General features: G+C 45.4%; 1 protein-coding gene across 2 annotated transcripts in view; it reads left to right on the top strand.

The window, feature by feature from the left end:
- Positions 1-21,436, top strand: part of LOC133345388 (glutaminase liver isoform, mitochondrial-like) — a 67,423-nt gene that overhangs the window by 36,004 nt on the left and 9,983 nt on the right. For both annotated transcript variants that reach the window (XR_009755436.1, XM_061556093.1), the window contains exons 10-17: positions 294-360; positions 1,453-1,503; positions 2,500-2,676; positions 17,268-17,399; positions 17,685-17,777; positions 18,601-18,662; positions 20,333-20,409; positions 20,938-21,001. Coding sequence is in view for 1 of the 2 variants with exons in the window: in XM_061556093.1 (XP_061412077.1) it covers positions 294-360; positions 1,453-1,503; positions 2,500-2,676; positions 17,268-17,399; positions 17,685-17,777; positions 18,601-18,662; positions 20,333-20,409; positions 20,938-21,001 (723 nt within the window). In the remaining variant the exon portion in view is untranslated. The remainder of the gene's footprint in view (positions 1-293; positions 361-1,452; positions 1,504-2,499; positions 2,677-17,267; positions 17,400-17,684; positions 17,778-18,600; positions 18,663-20,332; positions 20,410-20,937; positions 21,002-21,436) is intronic.

A 21,436-nucleotide genomic window follows, 5' to 3' on the forward strand; every position in this document is an offset into this window, starting at 1 on the left:
GTCGGTAAAATATGAAACACTCTTGAAAGTCATTTGTGATTGTCCTTTGTAGATATTAGCCCCTGTCATATGAATGTGCAATGTTCACTGCTGTCTCAGAACCGCCATTAACGATGAAGACAATTTGACGCTAACATTTTAGAGTCTATTATGTATACTACTGTACAGCTGCCATCTTGTGTGTGTTTTTATACGCAGCATTATTGTTGGGCCGTCTCATTGGTGTGTGACAGTCAATAGCATTCACCACCTCACCCCGTGCACACTTTTTATGTTTCGCTGTGCCTTGGCAGGTTCCAGTCAGAGAGGGAATCGGGCGATCGCAACTTCGCCATTGGTTACTACCTGAAGGAGAAGAAGGTGAGCTCACTAAAACACACACCTCCTCCCCCGTCCTCTGCTATATAGGAGTCTTACGTCCCATACTTACATCCTTTCACATGCCCACACCGCTGCTGCTCATTCTCTCATTACATGCCTGCACGCTTCATTGGCCAAGGTTCCCGAGGGTTGTGCAGATTCTGTCTTTTTCCAAACCTTAAATATTTATGCCAGTGGGTTAAGGCAGAACCTAGGTATCCACCTTAGCAAGTTTTGTTTTGTCAACGTCATCGTTTTTACTGTTGGGATGCAAGGAAGTCAACATTTAAATATATGTAACCATATACCCTGCATACATATGAATTGCTAAATAAAACATATTTACAATTTATAGTTTGGTTTATTGTCCACCTATTACATTATGTAGATATCATTTTAAGCTTTATGTTTGTGAGCAACTATAGGAAATTATATAGCTCTATAGCTGTGTAACAGTTATGGGTTTTGATGAAGAAATTTACTTTCCTGCAGCCCCTAAACTTATTGGTTAATGATTATCACAGTTGCTACTCATTCACTGTGCTATCATGACCGTAATAAAATATGTTGGTAAATTCCTCCAAGGTCGATCATTTGTTCCAGTGGATTTTGACTGTGCTATTTGACTCTTGCGGTTCGTTCTTGCTCTCAGAGCCTCACAGCTCAGAGCAGACGCTGCCGAGATGTTAACTGCCTGGCCTGGTATGCAGCCACAGGTTGCCATTAGAGAGTACCTATTAAAGTCAGCACAACTGGCATAGCCAACTGTGCTAACCTCCGATTAGCACGCTTGACTACGTACGGTGCAAAAGAAGTTCAACATGTATACGTACAACTACCCAGTACTGATGTTTATACACCTTATCAGGCACGGTACTCATTTAATGCTCAGCTGATCGCAGAGGCCCACAGTGTTTTTGTTTTGCAATCCAAATAAAAATCAGGGAACCAGAATTTTAACAAAGTATGTGAACCACGAGGCCATTTCCGTTCTGTGCGCGCACACACATTGCTTTGTGGGAGTGTTCGGGATCTCTTAGAGTGTTGTATGCAAGGTCTATAACAACATTGTCTTTTTTTCCCAAACCCCAGTGCTTTCCTGAGGGCACAGATCTGATTGGCTGCCTGGATTTCTACTTCCAGGTGGGTGAGCCTGGGTTGCCTGCCCACCTGCATTGTGCTTTGCAGGCACCTTCCTTTTGCCGGTGACTTGGAAATGGATGTCAACTATTAACTAGTTTTAACAATCGAAAGTAGTCATTTTTAAATGTAGCTTGGAAAAATGTAGTAGGCAATGAAGATTAGCATGCAGCATTTTGTCATGTAGCATTGCTGTATTATAGTAAGAGCAGTGCAATGGTCACTTAGCACAAACCTGGATGGAAACAGAATGGTTGTTCTCTTGAGTGTTGCAGAAATGGTTATGGCCCCTGAGTACACAATTTTCAATTGTACTTCTGACAATTTTTGAATACATCATACTAAATTCATTATTTTGTTATTATTTATAAACACTGTATCGATAAGGTAACTAATTAATTTAGCTTGGTCGATTGTGAGTATGGATCTGATTTGGCAAGTATCTTAATTTGAGCTCTGTAAAGTAATTAGTGTCGTAACTGATTACCCAGTTTTTTTTAAAGTAACATGATACTTATTTGATTAGGCACTGAAAGTCACAGTTGAGTACAAAATATATTTCTGCTTAAAGAAGCATTTGGGGTGGCACTCACATCTGTTGGTAGTCCAGAGATGAGAAAGTGGTGAACATTTCACATTCGAATGGCAGGAACCATGCCTCTGTGTGTTTGTCTTTGTGAGGAGAGGTGGCACCGCAGTTATCACACTGCGCTACAAACTTGGTGACCTTCGTTCGATTCCCACTCATGGCCACCAGCACTGGTGATGATTAACTGAACCAGTCCTGGGCTTCCCCTAGGTCGACTCAGCCCAAATTAGTACCTGGTGTGATGTGTAAATATTGCTACTGTGGAGTCTGGTGGCCTGGCGTGGTGCTGGCCACCCGCCCCCTGACGTGCCGTGGCGGCGTGCAAGGCGCTTGCTAACAGTACCTGTTCCAAAAGCTTGTTCAGGCTATAGGGGTGATCTTTTGTCTTTGTTTGTGCATGGGTACTCCAGCTGTGTTCCATCGAGGTGACGTGCGAGTCGGCGAGCGTGATGGCGGCCACGCTAGCCAACGGCGGGATCTGCCCCACCACGGGCGAGCGTGTGATGAGCCCTGAGGCCGTGCGCAACACGCTGAGCCTCATGCACTCGTGTGGCATGTACGACTTCTCCGGGCAGTTCGCCTTCCAGGTGAGTTGTCCGAGTACGCTCGTGGCGCCGGCTTGCGTGTGGTGAGCCACATTTTTAGCCTCTTGGCATTCGATGAACGGTGTCGCTGTTCACTGTTCGGTGTCACTGGTCACTGAATGCCAAGAAGCTCGCACGCTCTTGCCACGAGTAGGTTCTCCCTGATCTGCTTCTGTCGCTTGCGCACACATGCACTCACGGTGGTTAATTTGGTTTCACTTGTTTTTGAGTGAGTGAACACTTGCATGTCTGTGAAACTTTCCTGGCTGGTTTATGACTTTGTCTGCTCCCCTCAACCCTGCTCTTCTGCTCTCACCTTGCCCACCCACTGCCTCCTTTTGGTGCCCTTGTTCTACATGACCTATGTTGCTTGTTAAAGCTTGAATCTATATTTGATTGTTCATGTTGTGTATGGCAAATAATCAAGCTTGGGTCGACCGAAACAATTGTGCAGTGTGTAAAACACACCAATGCCCCCCATATACAAGAAAAACATTTCTTTCAGGATTGGAAGGTCTGATTCACAAGCTGGTGGAGGGCCATGAAGCCTGGCTGGGTATATTGCGTGCGCTCTGCCAAGGCCAAGACGGAGCAATCCGCAAGCTTTAAATGGCATTCCTTCAGCATGTGAATCACGCCATAGACTCTTGTGGAAAGTGCTATTGAGGATGTGGGAAATAGTGCTCATAGCAAGAAGCTACTTATGCTGCCACATGTTGTATACTAACCCTTCTTCCATAATTGAGATTAATAATATTTGATGATTTTTATATATTATCTTTTTACTTGTTTTTTTAATGAGTGAAACACACCAAGCGCAGCAAACTGCAAAACACCAGGTGTTGTTAAGTAATGAACCGGAGGAGGGCTAGGATGGCAGAATTTACAACGTTGCTTCAAGGGAAGATAAGGCCTGATGAACGGGCACATGTCACCCGTGCAGGCGGCAGAGACAGTGGGAGTGTCAGCCAGACATAGTTAAGGCAAAAAGCCCAATCATCCTGCATGGTTTTAAAGTAACGTCAAAATTCGAAATTCAACAACAGAGTAGGCTAAATTATCGATCCTCGCGCTCGCTCAAACTGGAGACCAGGCTGCGAGCTACATCAATGAACCATTGCCCATTTGCTAATCCAATACTGAATGTTAATATTACTGAAGTCAAAACGAATTCTATGACCTCAGCACATGGGCAAATAATAGGGCAGTGTCGACTCAAAGGCAATGGAAGAAAACAGAGGCGCCTTTGTCTAAATCACAACCACAGAAAACCAGGAATCATCACTGATTGTGTGTTCAGGAATTCCGAGCTAGTTAGAACACGTGCAGGGGGGGGAGCTGATGTAAACAACCCTGCGCGTCTGGATGTGAGGGGGCCTTGGACCTGGAATCAAGAATAAACACTCCCAGAGCAGAAGGTTGGCAGGGGGAGAGGTGATTTAAAAGAGGGTTGTATATCTCTCAAGGCACAAGACCCAGCTGAACAACACGGCTGCGGGGGTAGGGTGGGGCAAAGACTGCGGGCTAGGAATGCAACTTCGTGTCAGTAAAGCCCTGACAAACAAGTTAAGTTAAAGACATCACAATACATAATATCGCACATAACATCAATGTTAACGCTATTCACCGTAAACTATATTCCGCTTATATAACCATCCAGGCACCAAGGAATACGAATTCCTAGGATCAAGAAACTTACCCCTTAACCTAAGATATCGGAAATAAATTAATAGTAATAAGTATATGCATGAAAGACAAAAGTAAAACTTATGGAAAAGCCAGGATAACGGGATGAATCACCACCAGGTCGAATATAAATACATAATAAAAAAAACGATGTTAAACCCAGGGTCGGAGAGAAAGGGAGATCCCGGCCGTCTTTGTATCCCCGCAGCGCGGGATAGGAGTGTGTGTACGCTCGGGGAAACACCTACACTTGGGTCGGGAACCACGATGGGAAACGACAGACCTTAGGTTACATACAGAATCATAACTGTGAAATAGTAAGGGACAAATGTTAACTTAAAACTTTTAACCATTTCTTTGTGCGCCGGGTCGGAGAGAGTGTTGCCCCCCTCCAGGTTGTGCAACACGAACAAAGACGCCTATGAGACGATTTGTAACGTCTGTGTTTTGGGTTCATGAAGAAGGCCAGACAAGAGATAAATTGCACCCAGACAGAGAGACGACTTCGAGACAATTTGTAACATCTGGTTGTTTGCTCGTGGGTTTTATGGAGGGAGTTGACAACGGAATATACCGTCAGTGATGCACACAAGGACATACGGACACACACATGGACACACCTGCCTACACGGACAGATCCTGACACAGCAAAAATCGGAAGCCCCGCCTTGTGGGCGGGATCCAGGGGGATTTTTCAGCATAAAGGAACGGATCCTGAACATTGGAAACCAGTGCGACGGGAGGGTCCACTCAGAAGCTCGACCGGGAGGGTCGACTCAGCAGGAGTGCGACGGGAGGGTCCACTCAGAAGCTCGACCGGGAGGGTCGACTCAGGAACGAGTGCGACCAGAGCGGGTCCACTCAGGAGTGCGACCAGAGAGTCGACTCAGGAGCGAGGGCGACCAGCGGGTCGACCCAGGAGCGAGCTCGACCGGGAGGGTCGACTCAGGAGCGAGCTGCGACCAGCGGGTCGGCTCGACTCATCTTCAGCTCGTCAATCTCTGCTGCCGCCGGAGATCTCCGCTGCCGCCGGTGGTGAGCGTCGCGACTTGGCGACGATCCAGCGCTGCACGCTACGAGCGAGTTGTGGGCGCCACCTACCGACCGGGTTCCGAACTGCGACAGCGTATCAACAGCCATCCGACAGGGGAGCGATGGATACGTATGACGCGCACCGCCCCCTCACCACACGACCACCAGGCGTCTGTTTGACCTAAAGAATCGACTCCGAACACTGACTATTCAAGACAACTCTTACCACTCAAACACACTCGAACCCATAAGTCATCCGTGGCTGGGAAGGCATCACAACGAGACCGAGTGGTGGCCTCCGTCGTATAAGAGTATTCTTAATTTTTATCTTTAATATTTAGTGGGCTGTACTCTTAATCGCATAAATTCCCAACAGATCCATCAATACGAACTGATTCTTGGCACCTCCTTCCGCCGAGCCACGCTCACGTGGGGAGTGGATGCCACCGGATCCTTATCAGGTGATCTGGTCCCCAATTAGTAAACTTGGTATAAGATAACGATCTTCGGAAAAGGAGCACCGTCGCAGGCCCTTACTCCGAGCCGTTCTGCTGTCAGATAACCTGCCGATGTATCTGTTGAGATTGGTGCCTTTAAGAATAGTAACTGTTTTGATTGTGTTTTTTTTTTATCGCCGTATAATCTTTCAAGTATCTTTCAGTCATAATCGCCGCACGTACTCGCATCCTCTACAGAATATTCAACTGTTCCGTGACCCAAGGTGTTAACAACGTGATAAGGGTTGCGTATGATCAATAAGGAGTGCGGTACTGCGTGAACAATATTGAGTATAATCATTTATTAACGTTAAGGTTTTCTTAGCATAGTATTTGCACGTTTTAACGACTCTCTCTCTCACTAACAACCATCGCGTTATGCGGGATCCATGTGCCGTTGTCAAAGTGAAATCAGACAATCGTTGATGATACTGTATTGATGCCGTATTGACGTTCCGGGATTGAGAGTTCGCATACTATATCATAGTTAAGGTTGAATTAGTAATAAATTGATCAATACAGAAGTGGTTGTGTGATTCTTTCCTGAAATCTATGCATAAGATCTGCTTCTGCGTTGAGATTTGAACTTGGTGACCTTAATAAACACACTAATACATACTCAGTAAATGTTAAAGCGATAACGGGGTGAACCGGGGTCTGGTTATCATAACGACTTGCGTTATCATAATTACACCCACTCGCATAATTAATACGATTACCTATCGAATTGGCATAATTAAAATGTGCGTAATTACATAATTAACACATTTTCGGATAATTACACATTTGGCCAGATTTCATTTAATTATTATTATTTTCACTGAATATTCATAACCCACATATACAACATAATAATTTCACCCACGCACGCATACAACATAACAAATTTTCATACCCAACATATACAACATAATGGGGGCTCGTCTTCCGGGATCTCTCGCAGACAGTTTATGCATGAATTCAGGAACGAATCACTGATGTGTTAATCAAAGTGTTGTGAACTAACGTTGCCTTGTGATTGTAAACGGGGGTATACAAACAAAACGCGCTCTGAAGGGAGGTACCAGAGTAGCAGAGTATAAAAAAGACAGCTGGGCTGAGATTATTTGCTCGAGTTAAACTGACGCATCCTGTGATACAATTGTTTATATGTGCTCTGAAAGGGAATTCTAGAGTAACTCACGACGCACATGAGATGTTAGAATTAAGATACACTCTTAAGTCTATTAACCACACTACATAATAGAGAGGGCACAGGATCCACAACATTCTGAGTTTGACACACCAACGCATAACACTGATACAGAGTGGACCTCTGAGGAGGAGATGGAATCTATGGAAAAACAATATCGGGAATTTGTATTAAAACGTACTGGACGGACTGCTAGCCAGCAGACGGAGCAGAGAGATATATGGGAGGGGAGCCATACAGAAGATGTTAAGGCCCATAGAAGGAAACTACTTAAGGATGTGATGAAATGTGGCAAAGCCAAACGTGACGTAAAAATTGCAGAAATAGCGAGGGTAGACTCGTATCTCCTCGCACAGACAGACAGAGAAAGATTATGGAATGAGGAAAAATTTGAAAGGGAGAGACAAGAGAAACTGTCCTTAATGGTGCAGGTAGAGCGTCTGCACGCCCTCGTGAGACAGAAAGAATCCGCACTAAATGCACCAGTGAAACACCCAGACGTTGATACACAGAACACATACGGGAGTAACAATTTACCACACTCCGAGCCACGGGGACGTAGCCCAGGGCCAGATCCCACAATGAGTGTGGCTACTATGCAAAGCAATTTTGATAAAGTAACACCCTCGCAAATCGAGGAGAGAGAAGAGGAAATAATAATACAAACGGGAAAACATGAGGCCGACCACCCCAACGTTAGAGAGAGACAAATAATTAACCCTAAGTCATCAGGATACACTGTAATGATAGAGCGGGAAAGGGCGGAGCTGGTGCAAGACGGGAAACATGACATAAACAGAACACCAGGCAGACGCACGCTACGCAAGTATGACCGACATGATGCAGATGACAGAGACAGCTCACCAGAGAAACGCACCTCGCACAAACACGACCAACACGACACACGTAACAAGAGCTCACCAGAGAGACGCACATCACACAAGCAGGAGCCATGGGATAAGCAGAAATCACCGAGCCAAGTTGACCCACGTAACAGGTGCAAAAGGCACTACAAAAGTTATGTTAAGCAGAGCCATCGTGATGGTGACGGCTCATCTGACACTGACTTCTCTGACAATGACCAACACGACATGGGTACCAGAGAGAGCTCACCAGAGGGACGCATGACATGTAAAAATCACCCACGCAAAACCACCCGCACCAAAAATCCCAGAGACAGGAATCCCGATAACCATGAAGCACGAGACAAACATAAATTCAACACCTCACCTAGCAGGCACCACACACGTAGTAGGCAGCATGAAGGTCGAGGACAAAAACACTCACCACATAGACACCGCTCAAGGAGATCACGCACACCAACCCACAAGCACGAATCACAAGACCCACATAAGGAAAACAAGAGACACAAGCAACGGGACAGATACGAATCCTCGGACAGAGGGAGATCACGACACAGACACGGGACACATGACAACAGTGATAGTGGAGACAAGGGTAGCTCAAGGGAGCACTCTTCAGGAACCGACACCACTGATGACGAACAACACACTTTTAACAGTAAGACACTAAAACTAATGGACAAAGCACTCGTGAGAATTCCCTATTTCGATCCACATAACAAAAACAGGGATATCCACACTCACATAACTACAGTAGAACAGGAGGCTAAGATCCGGGGTCTGGGTAAATCAGCAGAAAAGGCATGTTTATTATCAAGGAGCCTACATGAACCCGCCAGACCATGGGTAGCCTCCCTGCCAAATAGGGTGAAGAGTGACTTTAAACAATTGAGCCGAGCAGTAGTTAAGAGATTTGGGGAATACTCCACACTATCCGAGGGATTGAACGCGGCAAAGTTGATGACCCAGCGTGTAGACGAAGACCCACGAGATTATCTCCTGCGCCTTAAGAAAGCATATTACGCAGGGGACGTGGACAATGCCCAGGGAGATAAGACAGTCTTAAAAGTGATGTTCTTCCAATCATTGAGACCTGAAATAGTGAGAATAGTAGGAATGATGTTGGACCCCGAGACTGCCTCCCTACGCCAGATTGAAAGCAAGGCCCACACGGCCTGGGTGAACGGACGGAAAACCACTGGCATAGCCAAAACCCACATCGTCACCAGAGATAAAGAATGCCTCGATCTGGAGGGAAGCGAATCTCCAAGGAATAATATTAGCGCCACACGGGGTGAACATGAATTCCCCCAGGAGAGGGCGCCTAACCCAATAGAATCAACACCCGTCCACAACACGCTGAATAACGTTCCACGTGAGAGGAGGAACGAGGCCAGAGGAACATGGCACCCACAGCCGCCACCACCATGGAATGCAGAAGAGGGCGGAGGCTGGAATTATGGAGGAGGAGGAGGAGAGAGTGACGGGCCATACCTACACCGCGGAGGCCGACACCCACCAAACCAGTCACCATATCGTCCCCTACTGCCGCCTCCACCAGCAATAGAGCATAGACCACCGTTAGCTAACAGGAATCGATATGCTCACCACATTAGGATGGAAAAAGAGCTCCTAGGGAGTATGAAGACTTCCATGCAAGTAGCGAAGGGAAGAATACCAACTATACCCACACAGGAGGAGGACACACCCAGAGCAAAGGTAGCCCAAGTGAACGTAGAGAAGACAAGAAGCCTCGAAGCAATCACCGAAGTGGTACCAGAGGGAAAAGGGTACCATCTGGGGGAATTGATTCCCGTAGGACCAGTCGGACGAGTCCACGTGGAAGTAATACTGCAAGACACCCTGACCAGCCAAGGCCTTTGTGATACTGGAGCAGAAATATCCATGATATCCAGAGAATTATTTGACGAACTCCAGACTGCCCTCCAGAGGAAGAGTGAAACACTACAAGTGATGCCAAGTAAACTTACCTATTCAGGATGTGAAGGGACCCACATGCGACCATTGGGCAAAGTTATGACGAAGTTGACGTTCAACAAAATCAACATGAACCATCCCCTATATGTCGTACAATACCCAGGTAAAGAACTGATTTTTGGGATCGAACTACTGAATCGCCTGAAACCCATTGTGAACCTTGAATCCCGACAAATTTGGGCACAGTCAATGCCGGAGAAACAAAGGGACTCAGAAGATGAAGACGTTATGAGAGACTCCACGGGAATCCAAGTGATAACACAAGAGCTCGACGACCTATCAACGACAATCAGGAACGAAGACAAGCTCCCCGCAGGAATTCGAATCACTCAGCTAATGACTAACAGACTGAGAGAAGTCCGAAAGGAAGCCGACTTAGAGTCAGTATCACCGAAAGACCGTCCCCTCATGGAGTATATACCGCCCCCTGGAGGCCAAACCGACGAACTGCAAACTGATGAAGGAGAACCCAAGGGCAAGAGCGTATTACCCTCGGATGAAGCCAAGGCAACTCAACCGATAGTAACGCAAAAGGAACTTTCAATTGAGCCGCCCGAAACCACGAAGGCCCTAGATCCAAACCAAGAGGGAAGAGTCCTTACAATAGAAGAACAAATAGAACAACAAATTGAAGCAGCAGACGCCCTCGAGAGGGAGGAGAAGTCAAAGCTCGCGACACCAGCGAAACTCACAGACGTTGAGCCACAAAATAAATATGGAAGTAACATCAAATCACTCTCTTGGGTACGTGGACAGAGTCCAGGGATTGATCGCACAAAAGTTAAAGTAAAATCGCCAGGACATGGTACACTAAGGGCAGAGGCAAAAACTGAAGGGAAATGGCAACACGAGCGACACGGCCCTGGGCGCGCACACAGAAAATGCACACCACTTAAACACAAGAGACACAGCACAGACCAAAGTGACAGATTGCCTGATGATAACTTGTTTGATGATGACGCTGTCAGCAATCAACTTTCGGAATACCTGTTCACCAGTAAAACCCTTAAGTTGATGGACAAGGCTCTAGTCAGAATTCCCGATTTTGACCCCCACAATAAGACTATGGATATCCACACACATATCGCGACAGTGGAAGAGGAGGCAATGATTAGAGGGCTGAGGAGACGGGATGAAAAAGCGAGTTTGTTGAAACGGACCTTACATAAAGAATCTATTCCATGGGTAAAGTCACTACCACACAAGGTTAGAAATGATTTTAAACAATTGAGCCTGGCAGTGATTCGGAAGTTTGGAGAATATTCGACACTCACTGAGGGGTTTTATGCTGTAAAATCGATGACCCAGGGCATGGACCAAGATCCACGTGACTACCTCGTCCAATTTAAAAGAGCGTATTACGCAGGCGATGTGAATCAATACCACGAAGGGGATAAAATGTTCAAAATAATGTTTTTTGAATCCTTGAGCCCAGAGATTACAGAAAGGGTGAGAATGGTTTTGAATCCAGAAACCGCATCCTTACGCCGCATAGAGAGCAAGGCGTACATGGCATGGTTATACAGAGCTAAGAATCATAATTCGGATCCAGAACACAGGGAGAGGGATGAGGAACCCAGCCTCTCAGAGAGGAATAAAAATCACCGAGCAGTCCCACCATGCAGAGAGCAGCAGAAACGCACGCACACATGGCAAAATAACCCAGAGAGAGGTTGGCACGAGAATGAGAGCGGCACAAAGCCGAACATTCAGGAGAATCGCAGGAGGGGGAGGTTCAGAATAGAACCATACCAACACCCCATGCCCCGACATGCGCAAGGTCAAGATTACCCACAGGGATGGCGAAGTAACAATCCAGGAAAAATTTGGCACCCAAATGGGAAAAACACTGGGCCAAGGGTGCAGGAGAATCGTAGGAGGGGGAGGTTCAGAACAGAACCATATCAACACCCCATCCCACGACACACGCAAGGTTCAAATTACGCACAGAGATGGGAAGATAACCACCTAGCGGGAAGGTGTTACACATACCGCGGAGGTATGGATGCGAACATTCACGAGAATCGCAGGATGGGAGGTCAAACACAATCGATACAATTCCGACCAATTCCTCCACCGGCTATACCAGGAGGGAATAGAGGAATAACACAGAATACGGTCCAAATACGTGATGAACCATCCACAGTGATTGAGAGCGGGCAGCCCATACGCGCCACACCCGCCGAGGTGTTAAACCCGGCGCTCAATGTGAAATACAGGCAGGCTGCAAGTGACAGGGCGGGCAAAAACGTGGACAGCACTCCCGTAAATGACGCGCGGATCGAATACAAGGACAGGGTTGCATTGAAGCGTGATCGGACAGTACAAAAACAGACAGCAGGGACACGCCCTGAGGAGCGCAGGCATGAGCCTTTGAATGGAAAATATCCAAGGGAAACCAAAAATTATGTGGATCGGAGTGCTAAAATGGAGACGAATGTCCATGACGTATCGGGAATGGTGTTGAAATCCAACACACTAGTAAAAACAAAGAGGGCAACATTACGAGGGACAGAATTAAATCGACACACGGACTCGGCAAATGTGCATGTAATCGCAGAGAGAGCGAATGCCTCGAACCAAGGGTCAAAGTGGGTCGGGTGCGCGAATTCTGGTTATGTGCAGCACAATTTTTCACCACACACTCCCACGACACAGAGAGTGAGAGAAGAAACTACAAAAACGAACCCCGAAAACCGTGATCGAATTATCGAAGTGATAAGTGGTGAACGAGGCAACATGAGGAAAGTAACGCATAAATGCGTTCGAAACCGCTACCTAGCGTTTCCCAGGATTTAACAAAAACAAAAATGAATATTCGTCGGAGTCATGATGTATCAGAACCGATGTAACGCAATATCGATGTTTAACGCTTGTTTAATTTTCTTTGCTCAATTCAAAATAACCATGTTAAGTTGTGACACGTACGCGCGCGTTGTAAGGAATAGCAGCAAAACTTGAGGACAATCGATGGTTCATGATGGAAGAAGGGTATACATTTTTTTTAAAAATAACCCGTGGCCATTTGACCACTGGTCATTTTTAAAAGGGCGGAATGTTGTATACTAACCCTTCTTCCATAATTGAGATTAATAATATTTGATGATTTTTATATATTATCTTTTTACTTGTTTTTTTTAATGAGTGAAACACACCAAGCGCAGCAAACTGCAAAACACCAGGTGTTGTTAAGTAATGAACCGGAGGAGGGCTAGGATGGCAGAATTTACAACGTTGCTTCAAGGGAAGATAAGGCCTGATGAACGGGCACATGTCACCCGTGCAGGCGGCAGAGACAGTGGGAGTGTCAGCCAGACATAGTTAAGGCAAAAAGCCCAATCATCCTGCATGGTTTTAAAGTAACGTCAAAATTCGAAATTCAACAACAGAGTAGGCTAAATTATCGATCCTCGCGCTCGCTCAAACTGGAGACCAGGCTGCGAGCTACATCAATGAACCATTGCCCATTTGCTAATCCAATACTGAATGTTAATATTACTGAAGTCAAAACGAATTCTATGACCTCAGCACATGGGCAAATAATAGGGCAGTGTCGACTCAAAGGCAATGGAAGAAAACAGAGGCGCCTTTGTCTAAATCACAACCACAGAAAACCAGGAATCATCACTGATTGTGTGTTCAGGAATTCCGAGCTAGTTAGAACACGTGCAGGGGGGGGAGCTGATGTAAACAACCCTGCGCGTCTGGATGTGAGGGGGCCTTGGACCTGGAATCAAGAATAAACACTCCCAGAGCAGAAGGTTGGCAGGGGGAGAGGTGATTTAAAAGAGGGTTGTATATCTCTCAAGGCACAAGACCCAGCTGAACAACACGGCTGCGGGGGTCACCAGAAGTTCGCATTCGCCTAGTTAAGACAAAAAGCTCAATTATTCTGTATTGCTATTAAAGTAACGTTAAAGTCGGAATTTAACAACAGAGTAGGCTAAAGTTATTGATATTCACACCCACTCCAATTAAACCAGGTCACAAGTTACGCCTACTGAACCATCACCATCATTAAGTCAATATGAAATGTTATTTCCATACTTCAATACTTTCTATACAATTCGACCCGAAGCATATGACAATCAGAACCTTCCTAAGTCAAAATTGAATCGCACCCAGACAGGAGCGAATAGTCAATATAAGGTTGAAGAGGGAAGGAAATCAAGAGCACGGCGAACTGCAAACGTAAGCAAAAAGCCGGGAACAACACCAGCCCAGCAACAGCGAGTGGGGCTTCGACAGGCCATAAAGTAGAATAATAACTCCCGGGGTCAGGGGACACAAGAAGAAGTAGGCAGACAAAAACCAGAACTGACTCCAAGGTTCAACCGCCCTCACCTACTCAGGGGTGACGGAAATTAATGAGGCCTTGAATTAACGGCAGGCAACAACAACGGCGAGCAGAGATAGGGTGGGGCAAAGACTGCGGGCTAGGAATGCAACTTCGTGTCAGTAAAGCCCTGACAAACAAGTTAAGTTAAAGACATCACAATACATAATATCGCACATAACATCAATGTTAACGCTATTCACCGTAAACTATATTCCGCTTATATAACCATCCAGGCACCAAGGAATACGAATTCCTAGGATCAAGAAACTTACCCCTTAACCTAAGATATCGGAAATAAATTAATAGTAATAAGTATATGCATGAAAGACAAAAGTAAAACTTATGGAAAAGCCAGGATAACGGGATGAATCACCACCAGGTCGAATATAAATACATAATAAAAAAAACGATGTTAAACCCAGGGTCGGAGAGAAAGGGAGATCCCGGCCGTCTTTGTATCCCCGCAGCGCGGGATAGGAGTGTGTGTACGCTCGGGGAAACACCTACACTTGGGTCGGGAACCACGATGGGAAACGACAGACCTTAGGTTACATACAGAATCATAACTGTGAAATAGTAAGGGACAAATGTTAACTTAAAACTTTTAACCATTTCTTTGTGCGCCGGGTCGGAGAGAGTGTTGCCCCCCTCCAGGTTGTGCAACACGAACAAAGACGCCTATGAGACGATTTGTAACGTCTGTGTTTTGGGTTCATGAAGAAGGCCAGACAAGAGATAAATTGCACCCAGACAGAGAGACGACTTCGAGACAATTTGTAACATCTGGTTGTTTGCTCGTGGGTTTTATGGAGGGAGTTGACAACGGAATATACCGTCAGTGATGCACACAAGGACATACGGACACACACATGGACACACCTGCCTACACGGACAGATCCTGACACAGCAAAAATCGGAAGCCCCGCCTTGTGGGCGGGATCCAGGGGGATTTTTCAGCATAAAGGAACGGATCCTGAACATTGGAAACCAGTGCGACGGGAGGGTCCACTCAGAAGCTCGACCGGGAGGGTCGACTCAGCAGGAGTGCGACGGGAGGGTCCACTCAGAAGCTCGACCGGGAGGGTCGACTCAGGAACGAGTGCGACCAGAGCGGGTCCACTCAGGAGTGCGACCAGAGAGTCGACTCAGGAGCGAGGGCGACCAGCGGGTCGACCCAGGAGCGAGCTCGACCGGGAGGGTCGACTCAGGAGCGAGCTGCGACCAGCGGGTCGGCTCGACTCATCTTCAGCTCGTCAATCTCTGCTGCCGCCGGAGATCTCCGCTGCCGCCGGTGGTGAGCGTCGCGACTTGGCGACGATCCAGCGCTGCACGCTACGAGCGAGTTGTGGGCGCCACCTACCGACCGGGTTCCGAACTGCGACAGCGTATCAACAGCCATCCGACAGGGGAGCGATGGATACGTATGACGCGCACCGCCCCCTCACCACACGACCACCAGGCGTCTGTTTGACCTAAAGAATCGACTCCGAACACTGACTATTCAAGACAACTCTTACCACTCAAACACACTCGAACCCATAAGTCATCCGTGGCTGGGAAGGCATCACAACGAGACCGAGTGGTGGCCTCCGTCGTATAAGAGTATTCTTAATTTTTATCTTTAATATTTAGTGGGCTGTACTCTTAATCGCATAAATTCCCAACAGATCCATCAATACGAACTGATTCTTGGCACCTCCTTCCGCCGAGCCACGCTCACGTGGGGAGTGGATGCCACCGGATCCTTATCAGGTGATCTGGTCCCCAATTAGTAAACTTGGTATAAGATAACGATCTTCGGAAAAGGAGCACCGTCGCAGGCCCTTACTCCGAGCCGTTCTGCTGTCAGATAACCTGCCGATGTATCTGTTGAGATTGGTGCCTTTAAGAATAGTAACTGTTTTGATTGTGTTTTTTTTTTATCGCCGTATAATCTTTCAAGTATCTTTCAGTCATAATCGCCGCACGTACTCGCATCCTCTACAGAATATTCAACTGTTCCGTGACCCAAGGTGTTAACAACGTGATAAGGGTTGCGTATGATCAATAAGGAGTGCGGTACTGCGTGAACAATATTGAGTATAATCATTTATTAACGTTAAGGTTTTCTTAGCATAGTATTTGCACGTTTTAACGACTCTCTCTCTCACTAACAACCATCGCGTTATGCGGGATCCATGTGCCGTTGTCAAAGTGAAATCAGACAATCGTTGATGATACTGTATTGATGCCGTATTGACGTTCCGGGATTGAGAGTTCGCATACTATATCATAGTTAAGGTTGAATTAGTAATAAATTGATCAATACAGAAGTGGTTGTGTGATTCTTTCCTGAAATCTATGCATAAGATCTGCTTCTGCGTTGAGATTTGAACTTGGTGACCTTAATAAACACACTAATACATACTCAGTAAATGTTAAAGCGATAACGGGGTGAACCGGGGTCTGGTTATCATAACGACTTGCGTTATCATAATTACACCCACTCGCATAATTAATACGATTACCTATCGAATTGGCATAATTAAAATGTGCGTAATTACATAATTAACACATTTTCGGATAATTACACATTTGGCCAGATTTCATTTAATTATTATTATTTTCACTGAATATTCATAACCCACATATACAACATAATAATTTCACCCACGCACGCATACAACATAACAAATTTTCATACCCAACATATACAACACACAGCACAAATCCACCCCCTTGTCTCTCCGCTGCTAATATTCGAAGACGACATGGGGTACTCAATTAAGGTTGAATCGCCATAGAAACCCAGAACCAGTTCATATACCACTTCCCGCTGATATGGGCATGTGGGAAATCAATCCAAGTCACCAAAATTGTAGCGCATCACGCAAGCTAACCACTGCGTATAACACCGCACATACACTGCCAGCCATGCTACTTAGCCTGAAATTTTTGCCGTCTTTGTTGTAGAGCTCCTGACCGTGTATTGTGCCATGCGATGTTAGGTGGGGCTCCCGGCCAAGTCGGGGGTGTCGGGTGGTATCCTGTTGGTGGTGCCCAACGTGATGGGAGTCATGTGCTGGTCGCCCGCACTCGATCGCCTGGGCAACAGCGTCCGTGGCATTCAGTTCTGTCAGGTATGGTGTGCAATATTGCCAGAGCACATAATTGGCACTGGCCGATGCGGCGTTCATTATTGTCATTTGCGGCATGTGGTGATGCCAAGTTTAAAGTTAATTACTCTTATGTACGATAGCAGTGCGTATTGTGTTGAGGATACCACTGCTTTGGGTCTGCTTGAGATTGCAGTTATTGGATGTGTGCTGCTGTGTGTGGCTATATCATTGAGAGCATGCTGCATGAGTGTCTGCCTCTGTACATTTGCCGTGTGGATGTCTCATGCCCTCCCATGTTTTCATCAGGAACTGGTCTCCGTCTTCAACTTCCACAACTATGACAACCTGCGACACTTTGTCAAGAAGCTGGACCCACGGACGGAGGGTCGCGATGCACAGGTAAGATATTCCTCCCTTCACCAACACGAGCTCTATTGAGTCGTTTATTTACAAATCCACGTGCATACGCATGCTTATTACTCAGAGGATAGGTCACTGTAGGCTCGTACAACAAAACTGGTTCATCATCATCGTTTGTTCTGCCTATCTGTATGGGGAGATTGGCCATCATTATCAAAGTTCATTGTGAATCAGGTGAAGTACATTTATAGCCATGTAATTCAGAGATTCGGAGGCAAGATTTGTTGGTGTCACTGTAATTACGTGCACAAGACTCCCACCCTACAGAAGCAGTAACGTACTATTTGGAGGCAGAATGGGAAGTGGAAAGTTTATCTCTATGAGCTTTGGAAAACAAACACAATTCCACAAGAAATTAGCCAACCATCCAAAGCAGGGCCCTTCTAACAAAGAGTCGAAATATTTTCCTGGGTAAACAAATTGTTATCATATGTTATATGACGGAGATTATACGGATAATTTTTGTCATCCTTCGCTCAGTGTATTCCATAGATAAGATAATTTTATATATTATATATATTATTTTAAATATATATTTTGTCATATAAAAAATTTTTCGTTGGTGGGTGAAATTCTATTAATCCCTTATTGTGCCTAAAAGCTACTCTTTGGTTTTAGTCGGTAAAGTCACATAGGTAAAAAATCAAATAAAAATGAAAAACAACTAAATTATTTCATTTTTATTTTATTTTATTTTTTACCTACGTGACTTTACCGAATAAAACCAAAGAGTATGGATTCTTGCAGTCACGAAAACTTCAAATCTAGAAGTGCCTAAAAGCTCTTGTGTGTTTCTTTTCAGGCCAAGTCGGTTATCAGCCTCCTGTTTGCGGCCTACAGCGGGGATGTGTCGGCTCTCCGAAGGTGACGCTTCTGCACTTTGTTTGTGCTTCTTTGATCCTGGCAAAAAAAGGTCCCATGATATAGCTCCTCACCCAGAGCTATAAAGTCTCTGATACGTGCATTGCCTTTGTGCTGTTCACCTTTTTTGCCGTTCTCTGGTCTGAGACTGATGAGACGAGGCCATAGAGAAGGCTGTCACTGGTGTAAGTCATTCAATTTCAAAGACAATTCATATATTATCAGAGCATGTTTGTTTGCATGTTCACCACAAGTACTGTGTGGTTAATGCAGACTTGATTCCTTTTACAAATATATCTATTTGGTGTTTGAACATCTTAACACCTGTTTTATTGCCAGAAATGGTAAAACTTCTTCTTAGTTTTCATACTTTGATATTGGCAAAAAGGTCCCATGTTTATTGGCTCTCCTCTAAAAGCATGCACAGAGGATCCACCATACAATGCAGCTTTGCAATAGTGAGTTTCAGTTTTCTATAGTTAACTAATAATTATTTGTATACACATGTGAATGACCAAATAATCTGGAATGCACCTACCTGATCTCAACCGATCTCAGAAGCTAAGCAGATTTGAGCTTGGATATTGCTTGGATTGACAACCACTATACGTAAGCAGTTGTTTTAGGCTGCTGCAGTGCTAAGTTGTGGGAAAATAAGGTAATACAGAGGAATCCATTGTTGGACTGTACTATACTCCATCGTCTATGTGCCCTGCCTTTATCAACCCAAGCTCACCAGCGTGGTCAAGTACTATCAAACATCCTTCATGGCCTGCATGGCATGGAGTGGCCCTCATTCAGCAGTGGATTGACAAAAGAGCTGCATATATTTATATGACATTTATTCTATGGTTCTTTAGGTAAAGTCACGTAGATAGAAAAAATAATAACAATAAAATAATCAAAATTAAAATAAAGTGAATAAAATCATTGGAAAGATGTCATCAACCACTTTGGGTCATGACTTGATTTGTACCAGTTGTGTGCCTTTTGGCGTCATCTGGTCCGACACCATGTGAGACTAGGCTCTAAGAAAAGCTGTCTCGGGTGTGGACCAATCACTTTCAAGGACAGTGCATACATTATCAGAGTTGTGTTTTTTTGTTTGCATTCCGACCGCAGGTATTGTGGTCAATGCAAACCTGACTCCTTGTAAAAAAGGTGTCAGTTTTGTTGACTTGATTTGTGTTTTCTTGTCCACCTCTACCGTCAGCAGTGTGGGTGTGTGGAGCGAGGTGCAATGTTTTGATTGGTGTAGACCTACTGCCGGTGTCGGAGGCCCTCTCCTACATTAACATGAACTGCCCCGCCCATCTCTAAACCTTTATAAACAGCTTGCCCTCAGAGGCTAACCTCCAGGTTCCTGATGGTAGAATATTAATTCCTGCAGTCACAAAGTCAAAATTTACACGATGTTTATATAAAGCTACCACCGATGTGGCGTTTTGATCATTTCGTGGCATCTCTGGCTATACCTGCAATCTTCATAGTCTTAAAAACCAATTTGGTAAAAAAACAAGTATACATTCTTTTGAGATAAATAACACTGAATAACTGTCCAATGGGACCATACAGTTTTAAAAAACTGTTCAAGGTTTTTGTGTATGCTATTTTGGTGTGAATGGCACATTTAAGTGGTGTATTTTAACTCTGTGTTTCTTGCTTGTGCTTAGGTATGCCTTGTCAGCAATGGACATGGAGCAGAGGGACTATGACTACCGCACAGCGCTGCACGTGGGTTCTGCTGAAGGTGAGGTCCCTGTGTGCTATGTAGACACCACCCTGTTGGACCGCAACTCGCGTATTTGGTGGCCCATGCACTCCTATCAATTGGGCCCTCCGAGTGCCACTGTGTCATTTACTTTAGGCGCTCATCTTACAGTCATCACTTTTTTACTTCAAATTCCAGTCGGTTGTCATTGCAGCCCATCGTGTCTGTGGGATTGATAAAATCAATATCAACCCATTGGTAATCAACAGACACTTCAATTGCTGGCGCATGGCCACTAATATGTTTGAGTCTTCCTCTTTTACGAGCATGGAGACACTGACACTCATTTCTTTGAGTTAAATGGTTTTCTAGAATGAGACTGTCAAAATGACAGCACTAACCTCATGTTAACGTGTCATTTAACACGTGGTGTTTACATCACTGAAAAGTGCACTGGTCCCAGAGATAACTGAAAAAGAGCCGGTTTAATCTCACATCCGCCCTATGGTATTTGTATTGTTCGCGTACTTCAAGCTCAATCTGACGTGACGGGTTGCTTTACCACAGGCCACCAGGACGTGGTGCGTTTCCTGTTGGAGAAATGCAAGGTGAACCCGACTCCCAAAGACAGGTAAGCGTGTCGCCAGTACGCGTCGCAGGGAGTCGTTGTCTTTGATGACAATAACTTAAGGTCATACATATGCCCAAGTGTTCTTTAGACTAAACAAGGGAAATTCTTAAGAAGAGACTGACACATTTACTCGGTCCTTCAGATGATGAGGTCTTTGGTGGCAGTAGTGGCTCTGTGACTGATTATAAAGTGGCTCATCGTGCAGAAGGAGATCAGTGATGTTTGTGATGGCCTTGTCTGTCTGAGATATACAGTGGCAGTGCCCTACTCACAAATTAAAGACTGCACGTTAAAATTACAGTTGGGATTCCTCATCCCTTTGTCGATTATGAAATCAGTATGGTAGTGGAGATCAACAGCGTTTGTTCAGTATGAAAATCGGCTCTTGTGATAGAATGTGGCTTTCCAAACGCTTGTTCAAAGCTGCCAGTGAAG

Source organism: Lethenteron reissneri, chromosome 21, assembly GCF_015708825.2.
Source record: "Lethenteron reissneri isolate LAM-NWPU_2019-01 chromosome 21, ASM1570882v1, whole genome shotgun sequence".
NCBI classification, from domain to species: Eukaryota; Metazoa; Chordata; class Hyperoartia; order Petromyzontiformes; family Petromyzontidae; genus Lethenteron; species Lethenteron reissneri.